This window comes from Acinonyx jubatus, chromosome B3 (genome assembly GCF_027475565.1).
Source record: "Acinonyx jubatus isolate Ajub_Pintada_27869175 chromosome B3, VMU_Ajub_asm_v1.0, whole genome shotgun sequence".
Taxonomy (NCBI): Eukaryota; Metazoa; Chordata; class Mammalia; order Carnivora; family Felidae; genus Acinonyx; species Acinonyx jubatus.
The window spans coordinates 113,265,289-113,284,454 of NC_069386.1; the positions used below are offsets into that span (position 1 = coordinate 113,265,289).

Consider the following 19,166-nt stretch of genomic DNA (forward strand, 5'->3'; position numbering starts at 1 on the left):
AAAATGGAGTTTCTTGAGAAACGTCTCGTTCACCAGGTATTTGGTAATATTCCGATCATCGGGGTTGTAAGTGATGAGGTTGCTCTTCCAGCAGTTGGGGAAGGAAGAGAAAATTAATTGTAACTGGAGCTCTGAAAGTGCTGGGCCCCGAGCCGAAGAGCTGGCAGGGAGGGAGAAGGGGAGTAACGGGTGGGAAGAGAGTACAGAGAAGGGGAGAGGAGAGGCAAAGTGAGTCTCGAGTCTCTGAAGAGTCGAAGGAGAAGGAGAAGGGGTGAGTGGAAGGGGTGGTGAGGAGCACCCTGGGGAGAAAGGGCCACGGGCGCACTACACTCCCTGCTCCTATTAAATCCAATTAAAGTGTTGAAAATCAGATCACATGTGAAGCTTTGAACATGAATTTTTCATTACAGCGTTGGGTGGGGGTGGGGACGGGGAGACGGGGAGGAAGAAGCAGGGGCAGGGAAAGCACCAATAGTCCCCACGGGGTGATGGGAAGCCTCTTCCGTCTCCAGGACACTCAGGGCCCAGGCCTGTTTCTCTGGCCTCCTCCCTCAAGTACCTTCTGCCCTGTTTTCATTTCCTTTAACCCCACATAACCCCATTCTCCGGGTAGGCACTTGGCAGCTAGGGTCAGAAGGAGGGGGGTGGTCACCAAAGGCTCCCTGCTGGGGTCTCAGAAAGGACACCCCTGCCGTGTCCCCCACGCCCTGCCTTGACGCTGCTGATGACAACACGGCTCCAAAGGCAAAGGAGAGAGGGGTAAGATACGAGCACCCAATACCACGTACTTGACTGCCATTTGCTTCGGGACTTGGTGTGAGAAATATTGCTCAGGAGCCCTGAGCAGTCAGAAAGATCCCCTTCTGATCCCAAGAAAACGTCACAGGGAAGAGATAAAGTTTGCTCAGGTGGGAAGGGCAGCTCTCATGCCCTGCATTCCCTTCCTTGATCAGTGCACCTGCCGTTCTTTATTCATTCGAACAGAACTACTTATGGAGCCCCAGCTTGGTGCCTGGCTCTGTTCTAGCTAGTGTGTCTCCAGCCCAGAGCTAATGAATTCTGCTGGGTGACACAGAAAATAAACAAGGGAGCAAACACATGCTTTCAGGTCGCACATTTTATCTGGTTTCCGTCCCGGTTACAGCCTCCGGCTGGAAAGCATGGCCACGCTCTGGCAAAGGGCCCCGGGTCCCCCATCACCTGGTGGAGCTGGTATGAAAACCCAGACTATGTCTCCTTGTGATTCCTCCTCCCACTCTGCCCTTGGACATCTTGCCCAGTAAAGTTCGACGTGGAGTAAATAAATCTGGGTAAGTTCAAAGAGAAAGTCAAGATGGCGGAAGGCATGTTGGGCCACGTTCAGTACAGTGCTGATCTTTTCCCGTGGACTTGCCTTTGACCCCTCTCTTGTGTGACTGCGGAAAGGACCAGAGGCATGGCTGGGGTGAACGGGGATCCAGGTGGGCAAGGAGGGTTCTCTCCTTGAACTCCGCTCTCAGGGCTCAGCTCCCCTCCTGCACAGGGGGCCCTCCCTTGAGCCTGGGGTTTAATCTCCACCAGGCCTCTGCACCGCTGGGCCTGCTGGTGTGTGGTCTGTCACACGGATATGCCTCAGCAGCTGGAAATACTGAGGAGGGAAGGGGGTACCTCGAGCATAAAACCCTGGCACTTCTCAAAACAAAACGAATGACTCCAGCTTTTAATCAGTTTAGGGCTGAGGCGGGAGAATCGTGTTTGGTTTTTCCAGAGACAAAGCCCTTTTTAGGTCTCTGCTTTCAGGGGAATCTTCGACTGCGCTTTATGCAAATGGCCACGGCAGCCTGGGCAGGAGGTGCTGGGGCTCAGCCAGGCCTGGGGGAAAGACCAGACCCTCTGGGTGCAGGATGGTGATTTGGCTTTTATCAACCGGACCTCTGTCTGCAGTGGGCCTTAGTATGGCTTACCCCCCTCTCCGGCTCTCAGAAGCCAGAACCACAGCTTTTTGGGACTGTGGCTTGCTGGGTGGGCTCCTTCAAAAGTGGGCCTGCAAATGTAAGTTTTAAAAATTAATTTCTATGTTAAGACAGTTAAGGGAGCTTGCTATTTCTAGGACCTCAACTGTGAAAGAATAAATTTGCAAAGCAAAGAATCCTGTCCCATCCTCTGCTCCCCAACAGTTGTCCTGACCAGATTTTTAGCTACCAGGATACTCTAGAATCTATAATCATCTTAAAAGCGACTTAGTATAAAGACTGAAGGCTGAGCCATGCCTCTGGCATAGGGTTGCTAGATTTGGCAGATGAAAATACAGGACACCTAGTTGAATTTGAATTTCAGACCAACAGTGAATAAATTTTTAGCATAAGTATGTCCCACGCAATAAATCAGGGTTATGTGGTATTTGGGACACACTTACTACAAAAAAATGATTCATCGTTTATCTGACATTCCAATTTTAACAGGGCACTCTGTGGTTTTTCTGGCAAGCCTGCTGTGGCCCTCTTTCATACGAGCCCCTGAAGATTCTTTTCTCTGTTGGTTTCTTCTAGGTCCTTCTCTTTTTTGTCCTGGGATACTTTGGGCACTCAGGTCTCCCTGGGCCCTGTGGTCCTTCTACTTTTCTGTCAGGTTAGAATCCCCTCATATCTCACTGGGAGGTTCCTCATCTGCTCTCCCTCATTCAGTCCTACTTGTAGGTCCCGAGTTTGTCAAGACTCAGCCACTGGTTCTGGGGACTAAAGCCAACGATAGCGACATCAACGATGGTAACACGCTGCTCTTCGCCAGGCACTGCCCGCGGCTCTGCCGATGTGGATCCATTCAGCCCTTGCAACGAGACTACCGGGAAGGCACTTTTTTTGGGTGGTAAAATACAGACAACATAGAAATTACCATTTTAACTCTTTGTAGGTTATACAGTTCGGCATTAAGTATGTTCACCCTATAGTGTAACTATCACCATCATTTATTTCCAAAACTCTATCTTTCCAAGCAAAAACTCCAAAACCATCAAGCACCGCCTCCCCCTTCCTCGCCCCCTCCAGCTCCTGGGAACCAGCATTCTCCTTTCCGTGTCTGTGAATTTGACTACTCCAGTTACCTCATAGAAGTGGGATCTTGTAATATCTGCCCTTTGTGTGGGGCCTATTTCGCCTAGCGTCACGTCTTCAAGCTTTATCTATGTGGCAGCATGTGTCAGAACCTCTCTTCCACAGCAGCCACACCATGTTATATCCCCACCAGGCATGCGCCAGGGTTTAATTTCTCCACAGGCTTGTTGACACTTATTTTTGGATTTTTTGTTGTCGTTGTTTTTTAATAACAGCCATCCCATTGGGTGTGAAGGAGGAAGGCACGTTGAATTAGCTTCTCGCAAGTGAGAAAGCTGAGGGCCAGAGAGGGCGGGTGGCTTGTCTGTGGTCAGCCAGCAAGTCACAGAGATGGAATTTGAATCAAGGTCTGTCTAACTCCCAGGTTGGAACTCTTAACTGGGATGTTGTATTTTCTGCCTCTAATCCATGCATCCAAATGCAAGTTGTTCTGTCTTCGCACAGATGTCTAATGGTGCAAGACATCTGGTAAAGGCACAGACATCGGAATGAAGTACGTCCAAGGACTTTTACATGGCCTTATTAAAAATACGCTTCTCCCATGGGAACATAGCAATAGAAAATAATTTCTCTTAACTTGCATTTCATCCTAGTTAATTTTAAAGTGATTTATTCAATTTGGCTCACCCGTAGTCGCTTACCTCGATGTCATCTGGCCATTTAAATGGTCAAACTAACAAGTGTGATCGAGCATGAATTTTGACCTGGTGGGAGAGGGTAGAGAAGCCAGATAAATAGAAGCTAAGGGCCCCGACCTCAAAGTGTCTGTGGTCTAAATGGTCAGAGAGTTGTGGCTTTCTGAGGGGCATTGTCCAGCAGCACAGACACAGGACCCCAGGCAGCAGAGGGTTGTTGGGAGGACAAAATTCAGAAGGGGTAGGCCAATGGCAGTGCCCCTGTGGGCAGTGGAGAGTGTCTTTGGCTGGATGTGAAGCCCCGTGTGCCTCTGTGCCGTGCCCCTGAGGGAACGGGGTTGTGTTTGCTGTTGCCTTACCTCTCAGACCCAGATCATTCCTGAGGACCGCTTTGTCCAGAGGCTAGAGCCCTCGGACCATACCATTAACCTTGAACCTAGGTCCCGTGGACCCCATCTGGCTCCTGCCTTGGGTGCCAGCCGGGCCCTTAGACTGTCTCACAGGAGCAGCTCCAACTAGTTGCCTAGTTCTTATAGCCTAGTGGTGAAGAACGTGGCTTGTGGGGTTAGACACGTTCGGGTTTGGAAACAACTTTGCCACTGGGGTCTGTTTAACCCCAGGGTAGTGCCTTAGCCTCTCCACATTCAGTTTCCTGATCTGAAAAACGGGGAAAATATTGGGGACAATAAGTTTGTCGTGAGGACGAAATGAGTTGTGTTTATAAAATGTTTCGTATGTTGTGAATGCTCAATAAATGTTAGCCATGAAAATACATACATATGTAGGGCTTGTGGGAAAAAAACCCCCACTGGGTTCATGTTTATGTCTTCTTGTTGGCCAGTTTTGTCAGTTTGGTTACATCACCGCCGTTGACCTCTGCGGGAGGTGGTCAGCTGACATGCTGGAAAGAAGGTGGTCTAGGTGAGGATGTGGTCTGAATTCTGAACATTTCAGTTGGGCCAGGGGTTCCTGATGTGGGGCTATGGGAGTGAGGGGCATGAAAACATTGGACAGCTGTGTGGTGAGAAGGGAGAGGGGATTGGATTGGCTCTTGACATTTCCTTTTCTTTTCTTTCTTTCTTTTTTTTTTTTTTTTTTTGAGAGAGAGGGTGCAAGTGAGTGAGGAAGGGAGAGAGAGAGAGAGAGAGAGAGAGAGAGAGAGAGAAGTTGGGCTCACCCAAAGCGGGACTCAAGCTCCCGGGATGCGTGGCTCAAACTCATGAACTGTGAAATCATGACCTGATCTGAAGTCGATGCTTAATGACTGAACCACCCAGGTACCCGGATCTTTCTTTTTTCTGTTTGAAACAGCACTTTCCCCTTGCCATGGATGCAAAGCTCATTATAGAAAAAATAGCAAATACAGATAACTAGGCATCTGCGGGCAGGAGAATGGTGTGATGGGGCTAGTGAGTGATGGCACTACAGCTTGGGAAAATCAAATGGCAACACAGATTCCGCGGATGCAGTGACTGCAGAGCTGAAGGAGAGTGGCGGGGATTGGAGGTGGGTGGTGGGATTTTGAGCCTGCAGGGCCGGGCGTCTGGAGGTAGTGTGGATAGCTGCCCGGGCGTGGGCCCGAGGTGGGTGAACAGAAGCCCCGGAGTTAGTGACGCTTCAGTTAAAGAAAAGGTGGGAGGGGATCAGAGGGGAAATGAGGTGTGTGGGAATGCGGTAGGCTCAGTGCTACTGACCCCTGAAGATGTCCACATCCGAATCCCCGAAAGCTGTGAATATGTTGCTTTCCATGGCAAGAGGGACTTTGCAGATAGGATTAAATACATGTCTTGAGATAGAAAGATTATTCTGGATTATCCGGTGGGCTGCATGGCATCGCAGGAGGCCTCACGAGAGGAGGTGGGAGCGTCGGATCAGAGAGAGATGGGAAGATGCTATACTGCCAGTGTGGCGTTCCAGACGGAGGGTGGGGCCACAGGCCAGGGAATGCAGGCGGCCACCGGAAAAAGGCCAGGAAGCAGACTCTTCCCCAGAGCCTCCAGAAGGAATGCAGCCCTGAGGAGACTTTGGTTTTAGCTCCTTGAGACTACTTTTGCACTTCTGAGCTCCATACTCGACAGACAGTAAATCTGGGTTGTGTTTAAGCACTGTGGTGATTTGTTACAGCAGCAATAGGAAACTGGTCCGGGGAGGGGACAAATGTACGGAACGGTGCCCAGGCATGGTGCACGGGTTCTGCTAGACAGCTGGCATGCACATCTTAGTACAGCCTGGCGTGTGGAGAGCATGTTCGAGGCTGTGCCGCACAGGCCTGCACCTGCTGGAAATGGATGCAAGTCTCCAGGGCCGGTGCCCCCCTTCTCCTCATTGTGCATCAGGCATCCCTTGGTGCTTGTGACCTTTCCATGGAGGACTCACATCTGCCTCTTTTATGTCTCTCCGTGGCTGATAGTGACCAAGCTGCCAGGACAGCTAGGACCAACCTCGGTGAAGAGGGTAAGTTCTAGATGCCCACATTGGTCAAGTCCCCAGAACGCCACCGTGGGAGGTTGCCCATACCGCTGTGAGGTGGCTTATGGACAGGACATGCCTGTGTCCTTTCAGCAGCCAGACAGAAGGGACACAGTAGCTGAGCTGGTGAAGGAATCCTCTAAGGTGGGAGGCAGAGCCGGGGTGAGGTTGGGGGGGTGGGCGAATCCTCTGATCTTGGGGCTGTTGCAGGTACTGAAATGCCTCAAGGGATGGTGTCTGCCCCCCACCCCCCAGCCACAGGACTGAGCGGGCCTCGCCCAGGTCTGAGCCCCAGGGTCCCAGCTCACCCCTGCAGCCACTCTCTGGGTGCCGCAGCTCCAGGAGGACTCCAGCCTCCCACTGCCCAGAGGTAGAACCGATCCCTCTGTCTCCCGGGTGACCAGACTCCTTTAAAGGAGCAGAGCTCACAGCACAAGAAAGGGCTTGTTTTACTCTTTCTCCCAGGACACCGGTGCCTACTGACCCTTCATTTACATGACTAAAGGGACTCACATGGCTTCTCCAAAATAAGGCCATCTGCTGGAGGCCAGTGTCTGCCCCAGCCTGTACCCCAAGGGAGCTGGCAAATTATCTTGCTAAAGAAGATGAAAACCACAGAGCATTCTACTACAACTCATGGTTTCATTCATTCCTCACAGCAACTCTGTGAAGGGTCCATACCCCTCTTTCCTCTTCCGTGGCAGTGGTGGCGGGAATGGCTACGGAGGTCTGGATTGGAATCCAAGTCTCCTGTCTCCATGCCCAGGGCTGGTCCACTGCCCCAGGATGTTTCTTAAATGAGATCAGACTGTCCATCTGCCACCCCTGGGAGCCTCTTCCAACTTTTTGTCAAACGGATAAAGCATTTCTGATGGTTTTAGACAGCTTCTTATTCTAATGACCTCTAAAGGCATTTCTCCTAAACTGCAATCTGCCATCATTAGCCACTCTCCTCGCTGTTTGGCTTGCTTGCATCAGCCCACTTTTCTCGTTCTGTGTAGATAGCACCCGGGTTCTGGTAGAGCAAGGATAGCGCTACCAATGAGTTTTGGAGCTGCGGCTGCTCTGTAGTGATGTGGTTTCACCTCGTGTCCTGGCTTAGGTTCTCTCAATGGCAGAGTCTGAGACAAGGAATTTTGGTCGAGTAGTTTGTTTGGAGGTGATCCAAGGAAGCACAATCAGGGAATGTGGACGTGCAACAGGGAAGGGAGAAATGCCAGCTAATGGTTCATTAACGAGAGGGCTACTGCTGTGGGCAGCTGGGACTTAATCCTGTGGGGGACCCACTGAGAGACTGTGGAGCACGCCTCAGAGTTGTCTTGCTGGGCGGTAAGGAAGTTGAGGAATGTGCCCACTAATTCTGGGTCTCCATTGGGTGAGGGTTGCTCCTGGGGGGATTACCTCCCAAGGCACTTCTGGCTGCCCTCTGCATCGGATGAGCAGGCACCTGCAGCCAGAGGAAGTCCTCAGGCAGAGAGAAGAGGCACCTACAAGGAGACTTCTAGGCTGGAAGAATGGGGGTGGGGCATGAGGAGTGCCTGTTTGGGTCACTTCAGGGGTGCTACTTCTCCCAAATCCCCTAGATGAGTTGTGTCAATCCCGCCTGGGATCAATAGGACCCAATTTTAGTTGATTTTAAAAAGCACTTGTACCTTTTGCAAAGCGTCGACATTCCTTGGTTTTTAGTCTTTTTTCAGATGTCTTCCAAAACACAAAGATAAAATTTACCTTTTTTTCCATAGAGACCAAAACTCATTCTATCTTGCAATTATGATATGGGTGCCCTGGAACCCTCTTATAAATGTAAGATACATTACGAGCTCTTAGTGATCCCAGTTTTTCCTATGTCTTGAAACATTTATTTTGTCATCCTAGGAATTATTTCATCATTGCTCATCATTTATCCCCAACTATGCTGAAAAAGACTAAAATAAGAAAGCTGAAGAATGGCGGAATTACCTAGAAGGAGAAGGTAGCAGTGTCATTGATCACTGGTATTTTATCATCCTTTGGTTTTCTTAATTCATTGCCTAAAGTATTATATCATTTTCCAAGATGATATACAGGAGGAAGTACCATCTTTGTGATGTGCTTTTAGTTTCATTGCATATAAATGAAAATTCTGGATTTTTAGTTTTTCCATCGTTAGTGGCAAAGAGAAGTAAGTTGATAAAGAGGTTTCACGGTTCCTACATAAATCAGAACATGAATGAAAAGAGGTGCTGGCACTCCAGAATATAAGCAAATGACGATGGTGAAATTGATTATGTAAGAGAAATCTTAGCCTAGGAATCTTTGGACAATGAGATCTTGGTGGATTTTTCTCCAAATCAGTTATCAATGAATTAAGAATATGTTTTTTAAAGACAAAGAGGAAATATATTTTCATTCAATCACTCAGCAAGATGGGCTTGATTATACAATATTTACCGAGAAGAGCCTGCACCTTCCTGTTTTGCTAAAAAAAAAAAAAGGCCGACAATATTCTTTAAACATTTAGATTCTTTGCGCACCAACATGTATTTGAGGTGGTTTGTGAGTGGATAGACTTTGAAGAGAGGTATAGGTGCAAAGAGGAAATAGACGGTGAAGAAATGGAAATATTAACTGGGTTGAAGATTTTATCTTTATTTTTTCCTTTTTTTAAAAAGAACGTTTATTCATCTTTGAGAGACAGAGACAGAGCATGAGCAGGGGAGGGGCAGAGAGAGAGGGAGACACAGAGTCTGAAGGAGGCTCCAGGCTCTGAGCCGTCAGCACACAGCTCGACGTCCGGCTTGAGCTCACAGACCATGAGACCATGACCTGAGCCAAAGTCGGATGCCCAAATGACTGAGCCACCCAGGCGCCCCATGAAGATTTCAAATTATGTTTGTAAATCTGGAAATGAAAATGTTTTGCAATTGTGGACCAAAGAAGATGGCCATACTCTCTTCAACAAAATTATGAGCCACCAAAAGCGGCACCACTTTCAAAAGGGTTGCGTTTGTGAAGAAGGACCATAAGGAATAATAAGCTAGGTCATTCAGACATACTTTTGAAATCTGGAATCACTGTTTGCATGATGAATATGTTCCAAGCTCATGACGTTTGACGTGTGGAAGTTTTTAGTCACTTCAGTGTGTTACTTTTAAAACTAGGAAAATACGAAATAAAATTTTGTCGTATTTAAGTTCTTACTAACATTTCTAACAAAGTTAGAAACAACAACTAACAAACTAACAAACAAACAAACAACAACTAACAAAGTTTTTAGCTACCTGTGGTAGCCAGCCTCCAAGATGGCTTCCATGGATCTCTGCCTGCTGGTATTCACACCCGTGTCGTTCCTTCCTACATTGTTCCAGGGTTGATCCATGTGACCCATAGAATATGGCAGAAGTGATGGTATGTCACTACTGAGACTAGGTTATAAAAGACTGTAGCTTCCATTTTGGGCTCTTGTTCTGATCACTTGCTCCGGGGGAAGCCAGATATCCCACTGTGAGGACCCATGTGGAGAAGAAGGAACATATCTGGCCTATAGCCAGTGAGGAACAGAAGCTTGCTAACAGAGAGTGAGCTAGAAAGTGGGTCTTCTAGCCCTAGATGATTATAGTCCTGGCTAATAGGTTGACTACAACCAGAACTGGTTATATAATTTATAGGATCAGTGCAAAATGAAAATGGGGGGCTCCCTGATCAAAAATTATTAAAAATTTCAAGATGGCGATGACTATGAAGCATGGGACTTTTCATGATTGTACAGGTCAGATGCCTATGAAGCTGGCTAACCCTGACTGCAACCTCCTGAGAAACCCTGAGCCAGAACCACCCAGCTAAGCCACTTCCAGATTCCTGACCCACAGCAACTCTAAGATAATGTTTGTTGTTTAAGCTAAGTTTGGGGAGTAATTTGTCATGTAGCACTAGTTAACTAATACACTCGCCTTTTATTCATACTTCTGTAAATTACTTGTAAAATGACTTAGAAATGTAAAAACATGAAATGAGTCCATCAGCCCCAGATGGTGAATGATGATAACTATTTTTCCTGGGCTACTGAGAATTAAAGAGGTAAGAATGATCCTGCACCCATAGGGGTGGCTCAGTCGGTTAAGCGTCCAACTCTTGATATCAGCTCAGGTCATGATCTCAGGGTTGTGAATTCAAGCTCCTCTTTGGGCTCCACACTGGATGCAGAGCATACTTTAAAAAAAAAGAATGATCCAGTTAGTTGTAAATTTAGTTCCACATTTTCTCCTGCCTTGGTGCCTTTGCATATGCTGTTCACTATGCCTGGTATGTTCTTCCCCTTCTCTTTGTCCAGCTTAAACTGGACATCCTCTAGATCTCAACTTTTCTCAGGAAAGTTGACCCTCCAGCATGAGTTAGACACTCCTTTTTATAACTCCCCAAATACCCTGTACATCTTTGCCATACTGTGGACACTGGAATTCGTGAATTGATTGTTGATAATCAGTTGCTTAATGTCTGTCTTCCTACTAAACTGTAAGCTCCGTGAGAGCAGTCATTCTCTCTCTTTGTTCCCACTGTATACCCAGAGCCCAGTGCAGCGTTTGGCACACTGTAGGAAAGCAGTAACATTTGTCTGATTGACTGGATTGTTTCTGTCAATAGATTAGGACTAAATGGTGATGATTTGCAATGGAGTCTTAAACCCCAGTCTAAACAGGGTCCTTGTAACAATGCTTTCTCTGGAGTACTGAAGCATGGCGGTTATGGGTTTGAAGACATTACAAAGGCTCCTTGCCTCATGGGTTCCAGTGTAAAAAATACAGACCAATAAAACAGGCAAATGAAAGATAAAGTAGGTGAGTGGGGAAAAGTCATACATGTGGAAATAACCTTCACTAATATGCAAAATAGCACGTGTGAATATAGCATGTGCTTCCGACTCTTAGGACTAACAGATTTAAGAGGATGCCAAAACTTTTGATGTGCATGTAAAATGTAAGGGCCATCTTTGGTAAGGTTAACCTTTGTGGTTAAGCCTCAGCTCCTCCTCTGCATAATGAGACCTAATGATGCTGTATCGAAAGTTGCTAACAGAATAGATCCTAAAAGTTCTTATCAATAGCCAAACTATGGAGAGAGCCCAAACGTTCATCGACTGATGGATAAAGAAGATGTGGTATACATACACACGATGGAATATTACTCAGCCATCAAAAGGAATGAAATCGTGTGCAATGACGTGGATGGAGCTAGAATGTATTATGCTAAGCGAAATAAGTCAATCAGAGGAAGACAAATACCATATGATTTTACTCATATGTGTGGAATTTAAGAAACAAAACAGATGAACATATGGGAAGGGGGAAAAAAGAGAAGAGACGGAAATAAACCACAAAATACTCTTAATGATAGAAAACAAACTATGCGTTGACAGAGGGAGGGGGTGGGGGATGGGCTAGATGGGTGATGGGTATTAAGGAGGGCACTTGTGATGAGCCCCGGGTGTTACATGTAAGTGATGAATCGCTGAATTCTACTCCTGAAACCAAAACTGCACTGTATGTTGACTAACTAAAATTTTAATTAAAAAAGAAATAAAGTTCTTAACATTAAAAAGAAAGGTAACTCTTTGAGGACATGGATGTTAACTTATTATGGTAATCATTTTATATACATACATGTATCAAATCATTGTGTTAGCACAATACTATTCGTCAGCTATATTTTAAAAGAGTCTATGTGTCTGGCCTTAAGCCTATTAATATTTTTCGTCATGACAGAGTCGCACATGCAGAGGTAGAGGAAAGGCACCAACTGAACACTCTGAACTCTCTTGCGTTGTCCGTGGTTCTTTTGGTTGGCAACTCCAGGTAGCACAATGATGATAGCCCCTGTTGTTAACTGTCTCCTGGATTCTTCCTTGGTCACATAAACCCTGAGTTTTAGCCGGACAGCTGTGCCCACCTCAAATTAAGATTACCTTTTTTTTTTTTGGTAGCTAGATGTGGTCATTTGGATACAATAAAATGGGAGAGGGGCATTCTCTTCTTTTACCCATTTTCCTCCCCGCTGACTAGAAAAGAGGTGTGATCGCTAGAGCTTATGCAGCCATCTTGGACTTTGAGGCAGAAGCTGCTTATTAAGAATGACAGGGATGCTAGAAGAAACCTGGGTTAGAGGGAGCTACCCTTGACTTTGAAGGGAGTTTGTGTATGAAAGAGATAAGTAAGCTTCCAAATTGTTTAAGTCACTCTAATTCTTTTTGACATGTCTGTTTCTCCAGCTTCATTGAGGTATAATTGGCAAATAAAATTATAAGATATTGGAAGGGTACGACATGATGATTTGTTATATGTGTACATTGTGAAGGTTTTTTCCCATCAGCTTAATTAACATATCCATCACCTCACGTATTTACCTTTCTTTCTTTAAACCCAAGATTCTTGGTGTCCCAGGTTTCTCCGTGCAGCAGTGTATGTGAAAAGAGCCCAAGACCTCGGACACAACTCACCTTTTCCTGTCGGTAGCTGTTGCCACAAGGGAAGCAAATATAAATCAAGGTATATTTATATTACAGAAGCACTTTTCTCCAAAGCCCCGTTCAAGACCTACCTTCTCCATGAGGCCTTCCCTGCCCGCTAGGTCCCCCAAACACATTGCTTTTAAATATCTGTTTCCAAGTATCTGTCTGCTTTGTGTTTTAAATTAGATTGTAATTTCTCAGAGGGCAGGGCGTGCGTCCAAAGATTCCTCATAATAATGAGCATGGTACAGGGGCCCAGGAGGAGAGGCACCAAACTGCTTGTTAAAGTAAATGGAAATGAGGCAAGGCAAGACTCCTCTGGATTATACAGAAACACAGATAGACCTGATAGGCATCCGTAGCTAGTACTAAATATTTGAGGCCCTCGGGCTTCAATATGAGATATAAAGTATTATTTTTCTTCTACTGAAATATCCCCTTGCAAATAGAAGTCCCAGGGGCAAGGGGTATGGCTGAAACTGGACAGACCAGATGCCAGAATACCTAGATTTATTTTTGGACGTAGGCCTGGCCTCCAGGGAAAGAAGGAACTTGTCAATTTCACTTTTTGCTTGGCTCAGAAGATTGAGCCTGGCAGAGAGACGCTGTTTGGGACTAGTAGTTCTCTGGAATTTCTAACCTTCTCTGGGGTTGGGAGGAGTCGGGAGAAGAAAATGCATCATTTGAATGATGGCCATGGTTACGACAGGGCCTGCATGCCAACCGGAGGGAAAGAAAATACTTGCTGACCAAAGTAACTGGAAAGCAGTTGCTCATATTTTAAACTGAGCTACATGGTTGAAATCCAGAAAATGTAGACTTTTGGACCAGCAACCGCTTGGAAATAGGCTTTCTGGCTGGAAAGCAGCATGTGGTGTTATGGATGAAAAGGACGATTGCAATGCCTTTTCCCTGGGTGCATTGTGCTGCCAGATACTGGGGGCCATTGCAGGCGTATTTACTTACTCCAACAGATTTCTCAATAATTCCAGTGACGGAAAGAAGTTGACCAGCTCGATGGTGCGCACAAGGCCAGGTGGTAGAGTCAGAACAAACCTGTCGGGCCGCTGAGCCCAAAGATAACATTTCCACCCTGCCGACCCCTGCTAGGCAAATACATGGGGCACGCGGAAATTGATATAAGGGCTGCATGAGGCACAGCATTACTGGACAAATGTCACAAGTCCAGCTGGGGCCAATCCCCAGGATGCCAGGTCACAGAGGCTGTTTCCAGGCTCTTCCCCAGAAGCTCAGCGAAGCTCGCAAGTGTCAGGTCCTTTGCAGATCGCTCAAGAAATTCCCAGTGTGCACACAGGGAACACCGAGCCCTATGGCATTTGAGACTGGACACTGTAGTCACCACATGACAGAGACAGGATTAGAATCTGAACACCTGGCCTTGAATCGTGGATGGAATTTAGCAGCCAAATGAGGGAAGAAAGTCACAATCTCGTGGCATATCAATTTACTCACCTGTAAAGTTGGATCTATCTCACAGGATCATTCTGAGGATAAAGTGGGATGAGGCATTTGCCTTGCCCTCTTCTTACGCTAGATGCGCTATTTCTCACTTAACCATTTCCTTAGATCCTGACAACTCATGAAGTAGGGACTATTTTCATTCCCATTTTACAGAGGGGAAGACTGCACCCCAGACAAGGAAACTGACTTGTGCAAGGTTATGCCACTAGGTGGCAGACCCAGGATTGTGTTATCTGTCGGAAAGCCTGTCTGACCACTGTGTTATTTCTCAGCAGAGGAAGACAGGCAATTCTCTTAGAGATGTTCTTCACTTTTGTTTGGAGAGCCACGAACACTCCATTACAGTTCCAGCATCCAGTCTCAGCTGTTTCATCTGAGGGCACTGGGGAGAGTGTAAGTCTATTAAGTAGGGAGTGGTATATTCAGGTTTGCTCTTTGGAAGGATGCAGGGTGGAGGCTGGATGGGGGCAGGCAAGGGGAATGGGCAAAACTGAACGCAGGAGCTGGACAGGAAGCATGTTCACACAGTCCGGGAGAGAAGGTGTAAGGGAGCAGAGCTGACCCTTGTTAGGACCTCTAGGCGCAGACAGGGAGGAGGAATTAAGCTCTGGTGGTGCCGCTTCCCGTCTGGTTAGAGAAAAGATTCCCTCCTCGTGAACGGAGTGGTCTATACCAATGGAAGTAAACACTAAGGGTTGTACTCCACACAAAAAGAGAAACTGGGGTTCTTTTGGGTTGAGGGTAGTGGATCATCAGGCTCCATTCGAGGAGCTGGTGTGAAGCAGCTGGGACTGTTCCCAAGATGGCCCTTTGGGGACCACCTTGGGGAGAGCCCTCCAACATCTGCTGGACCCTGTGTTGTGCTATTATCTCCAAGTGGGCTGGGCACCCAGGTCTCCTCTCCCCACTCTGACCCAGCCGTGGGGTCTTTGCACCCACAGACCCCTCCCCGTCAATACTTTTTTCTTCTGCTCCCCCACAGAAGAGCCCTCCTCTGACTTCCTCCTTCAGGACTACTAGGCCACAGAGTGGCTGCCCCTTGGCCCTCCAGTCCAAGGCGGGGAGCCAGGAGGCCTGGAGCCACCACAGGGCCACAGGTGGGCATTACCCCATACCCACAGGGGCCCTCTCCAGCAGGCAGATGCCTAGGACCCACTTCACCTTATATTCTCGACACTTCTCTGGGGGAAAATGCTGTAGGACTTGGGGTGTCACCCCCTCGAAGCTTCTCTGAAACAAATGAATGCACCCATTCCCCACTACCAACGCAAGTCACAGCCTGGCCTGCGTGGGCCACCTTCTCGGTTGTTCTTGGCGTTGATGCGGCGGGGAAGCAGATTTCTCAGTTCCTCTGCGCCCTAGTATCCTCATCAGAAAAGGGGGGCTAGGAGTATTTTTCCTGCTTATTTTACAGGCCTGTTGTGACAGCTCGTGGGCTTATGATGAAAACTACACGTGCTTAAGGCATGATTTTTAGCCGGGTGGGCATGCTGGGAGTTGGGGCTGCCGGAGCTCTCCGAGGCTGCCTCAGACAGAACGGCCGAGAGAAAGTTCCTCTCCCTCTCAGCCTCTCCGGGAGCCGACTCTGGCACAGCAAGCGGGTGTCGCTCCTCAGTGGGGTTGACCGCAAGCCGCCCCTTTTCCCGCTCTCTCATTGGCTTTCACCTGCCAAAGGGACGGCTGCTACGGGCCCCTCGGCCCGTCAATCAGGGCCGCCGGGCTCCGCCCCGCCCCTCCCGGGGGTTTATAACGGGAATTCCCATGGCCCGCGCTCTGGCGTCCAACCTGCTGCCGCCGCGGCCCGGCCGAGCCGAGCGAGCGAGCGCTGCGTGCAGGGCACACGCTCGCGCTCCAGCTCCCCTCCCGCGCAGTTCATGACCGCGCGCTCTGAGCGCAGCCCCGCCAGCCCCGCCGCCCCGCCGCCCCGCCGCCCGCCGCCGCGAGGGCCCCCGAGGGAAGGAAGGCAGGAAGGCAGGCGCGGCCGTGCGCCCCGCGGAGCCCGCGCCCCCCGCCCGCAGCCGGCTGCCCGGCCCGGCTGGCACCATGCTGCCCGCGCGCTGCGCCCGTCTGCTCACGCCCCACTTGCTGCTCGTGTTGGTGCAGCTGTCCCCGGCTCGCGGCCACCGCACCACGGGCCCCAGGGTAAGTGCGCCCCCGGCCGCGCGCCCACCTGCGGAGGGAGACTGAGGTCCCCGGCCCACAACCCTCGGGGCTGGGGGAGGGGGAAGGGGGGAGGAGGTATCGCCCCCGCCCCCCCCCCCCCCCCCGCACCTACCACCTAGTCATCGCGGGCTTCTGGGCGAAGTTGCTGAAATAAAAATTTCTCCCGTTCTCCCCCACCCCCATCCTTTCTTGCAGCGCCGACTCTGCCTCCCGCCTCCCCCCGAACTGTCACTGGTGGGTTTTCTTTCCCGGTCTCTTCTCCCAGGGCATTTTGCTCCGAGAGGGTGCCTCCTGCGTCCGAAAGAGGCTCGCTCTCCGCTCCAGTCGGCTGCCCTGTGGTCTCATGCTGCGCCCGGTCCGGGTCCCAGAGCGCTGGCGTTCTTGGCAGGCGGCGGGGGGGTGGGGGGGGGGGTGGGCAGCTCTGCCTGCAGAGTTTTAGGTTACCCGAGAGCCACACAAGGACCTTGTGTTGTTGTTGTTTTAAAAAGCGATCGCTGCTCGTAAAACCCACAGCAGATAATTTTAATGTTCCCTCCTGCTGGGCACAGCCCGGGAGGAGGGGTGGAGGCGCGGGCGGGGGGGGGGGGGTGGCGGCTGTGGAGAGGAGCCGCGCAGTGTTCGAGAGTCTCTTCCCCTGGCTGCGAGGCTGGGAGGTTGAACTATTTGTTGAACCTTGGTCTGATTGGAGTCTCTGAACGATACGAAACGTGCCAATTCTGTGCACAGGACAGGCTGCCCAGGGCATTGTAGAATCTCCTGGAACTGACCGCATTGTGTTCATTGCTGGCCTCGATTATTGCCCCCCTCTCCCCCCAGTTGGTCTAATGATGGATTCCGTTGCCTTAAAAAATGTACTATTAAACCCGGCGGCTCACTTGATCAAACTTAATCCAGGCGATCTCTGGCCAAAAAGCAGTGTCTGTCAGGGCGGCCTCTCGGGATAGCCGCTTGCCTCCACGGGTAGCCTGAGTGTCCGTGTGCAAGTAGCCGGGATCTTTGTGAAAACAAGGTTGGCTCCTTGACCAGCGCGTGCTTTCCTGGATATCTCCGGGCCTAGCCCCCTTCCCACCTGTTCAGATTGCAGGTTCTTTATTCGTAACTCTTGCTGTATGAGAATCATCTTTATAGCTGTCGTGTGTGGAGGAAAAAAAGCCTTGCAAAGGTTGACAAGCTTTAATGACTGCCCAGATGCTGGCTTGCTGAGGTGGGGAGCCCAGCTATCACTGTGAGATCAGATTTGCAGCCACTTAGGAAAGAAAAGTGTTTGTCCCCGTGTTGGGCCGGCCCTTGCTTTTATGACCAGATGTGCAACAGCAGCAGTTAAGGTGCGGCAGATTAGATCCAGGGCGTGTCATAAATCCTCGACAGCAGGCATTCCCGAAGCTGGGGCAAGTAAGGGCTCCGGGAGGGACTTTTATGGATGCAGATGAGGATGCCTTTTAAATGAAGCTGCTTGGTTTGATATTAGGGCTCGCAGCTCTTAAACTCCGAGGTCAGGAGAGCCACAGCGTTCCCTCCAATAATTAGGAACAGTCAAGACAGAGACGCAGAGCAGAGCGCCCCGACTGAAATCTGGATGCCCGCCCACATGAGAGGCCCGGAGACAAATGGTGGGGGGCTGGTTTGCTGCTGGGCATGTCTAGCATCTCAAGCCATATGGCTTTCCTTCTAGAACTGCCTTCTGAAATTGGAGGAAGCAACTTTTAGGGGAAAGCTAGGGACTTCAGGGGAAAATAGGGACATTGGTTAGGTTTCCCTCCAGCTTCTTTAGTTTAAGAATTTGATAGGCATGATGAAACAAAGCAAGAACTGTAAATAGGCTTATGTGTATCCCAGCTGCATTCTCTGTCTCTCTCTCTCTCTCTCTTTCTCTCTCTCTCTCTCTCTCTCTCACACACACACACACACACACACACACACACACACACACACACACGTTTAGAAAGTACCAAGGGGAAGCTGTTGTTTTGATCGTGTGGTTACTTGGGTGCATTTATGGGCAACAATAAGAGCTGTCATTTAGGAACGCTGGGGCTGGCACCTTCCATGATGGCTTACGCTTGTAAGAACAAGAAGGTGAGTCTTTTTAGTGCCCTTTTTGCAAGTGAGTCTCGGGGAAGCTCAATGGCTGGCTTGAAACACTCGTGGTGCATATGTAGTGCTGGAAACCAAATCCCAGTTTTTTATGGATTTACAGGTGGTGTGGTTTCCCTGCCACGGAGCAGCTGCAGGGAGTGCTCAGGGAGTGCTCAGGGAGTGCTCTCCTGCTCGTGGTGCCCTTCCTGTTAGAGGAGGGTGGCTCAGTGAGACCACTGAGCCCAGAGGCAGCAGGGGAGTCTGTAAGAACATGCTGATAGCATTTCTCGGTGTCTGAATCGCTAAAGGGTGATGTCTTTGAGTTTCAACCTAGCCCCAAAGTCGCCAGCTCCCCTCTGTGGCTTCTCGGTGGCCTGAGAGGTGTGGCTCTGGTTGCTAGTGGCAGTATCACAGGAGGAGCAGAAACATCTGGCTTGTTGCAGTATTCCCTTGGGCACCCCTGGGTCTCTTCTGTTAATCTTTTGAGTGACAGAGGCTTAAGGATTGGCATCTTTTCCAGCTGGCTTTCTAGGAAACTGAGAGCATGCCCTTTGGGTTTAACTTTATCTGGCTCACTAATTGAGCTCCCTTGAGGCCTAGACCCCAATCCTTGTTCCCTTATGTGCTTCCTGCCTTCATAAAATTCCTGACATTTGTTTGACTCTGGAAACCGACAGCTATCAAGTATCAGATTGGAGGCTATTATGTAGGAAGCACCTGATTTTTTGGTCTCTGACTTCTGAGCAGCCCCTTGGCTACCTGGGACGCTGG

General features: G+C 49.2%; 1 protein-coding gene across 3 annotated transcripts in view; it reads left to right on the plus strand.

Annotated features, from left to right (window-relative positions):
* The first annotated feature begins 15,931 nt into the window (after window positions 1-15,931).
* Window positions 15,932-19,166, plus strand: part of SMOC1 (SPARC related modular calcium binding 1) — a 157,005-nt gene continuing 153,770 nt past the window's right edge. The window contains exon 1 of one of the 3 annotated variants that reach the window (XM_027066042.2): window positions 15,932-16,298. In XM_027066042.2, the coding sequence (XP_026921843.1) occupies window positions 16,200-16,298 (99 nt within the window). In that variant the 5' untranslated portion in view covers window positions 15,932-16,199. The remainder of the gene's footprint in view (window positions 16,299-19,166) is intronic. The other 2 variants (XM_027066041.2, XM_027066043.2) reach the window with 2 other exon arrangements.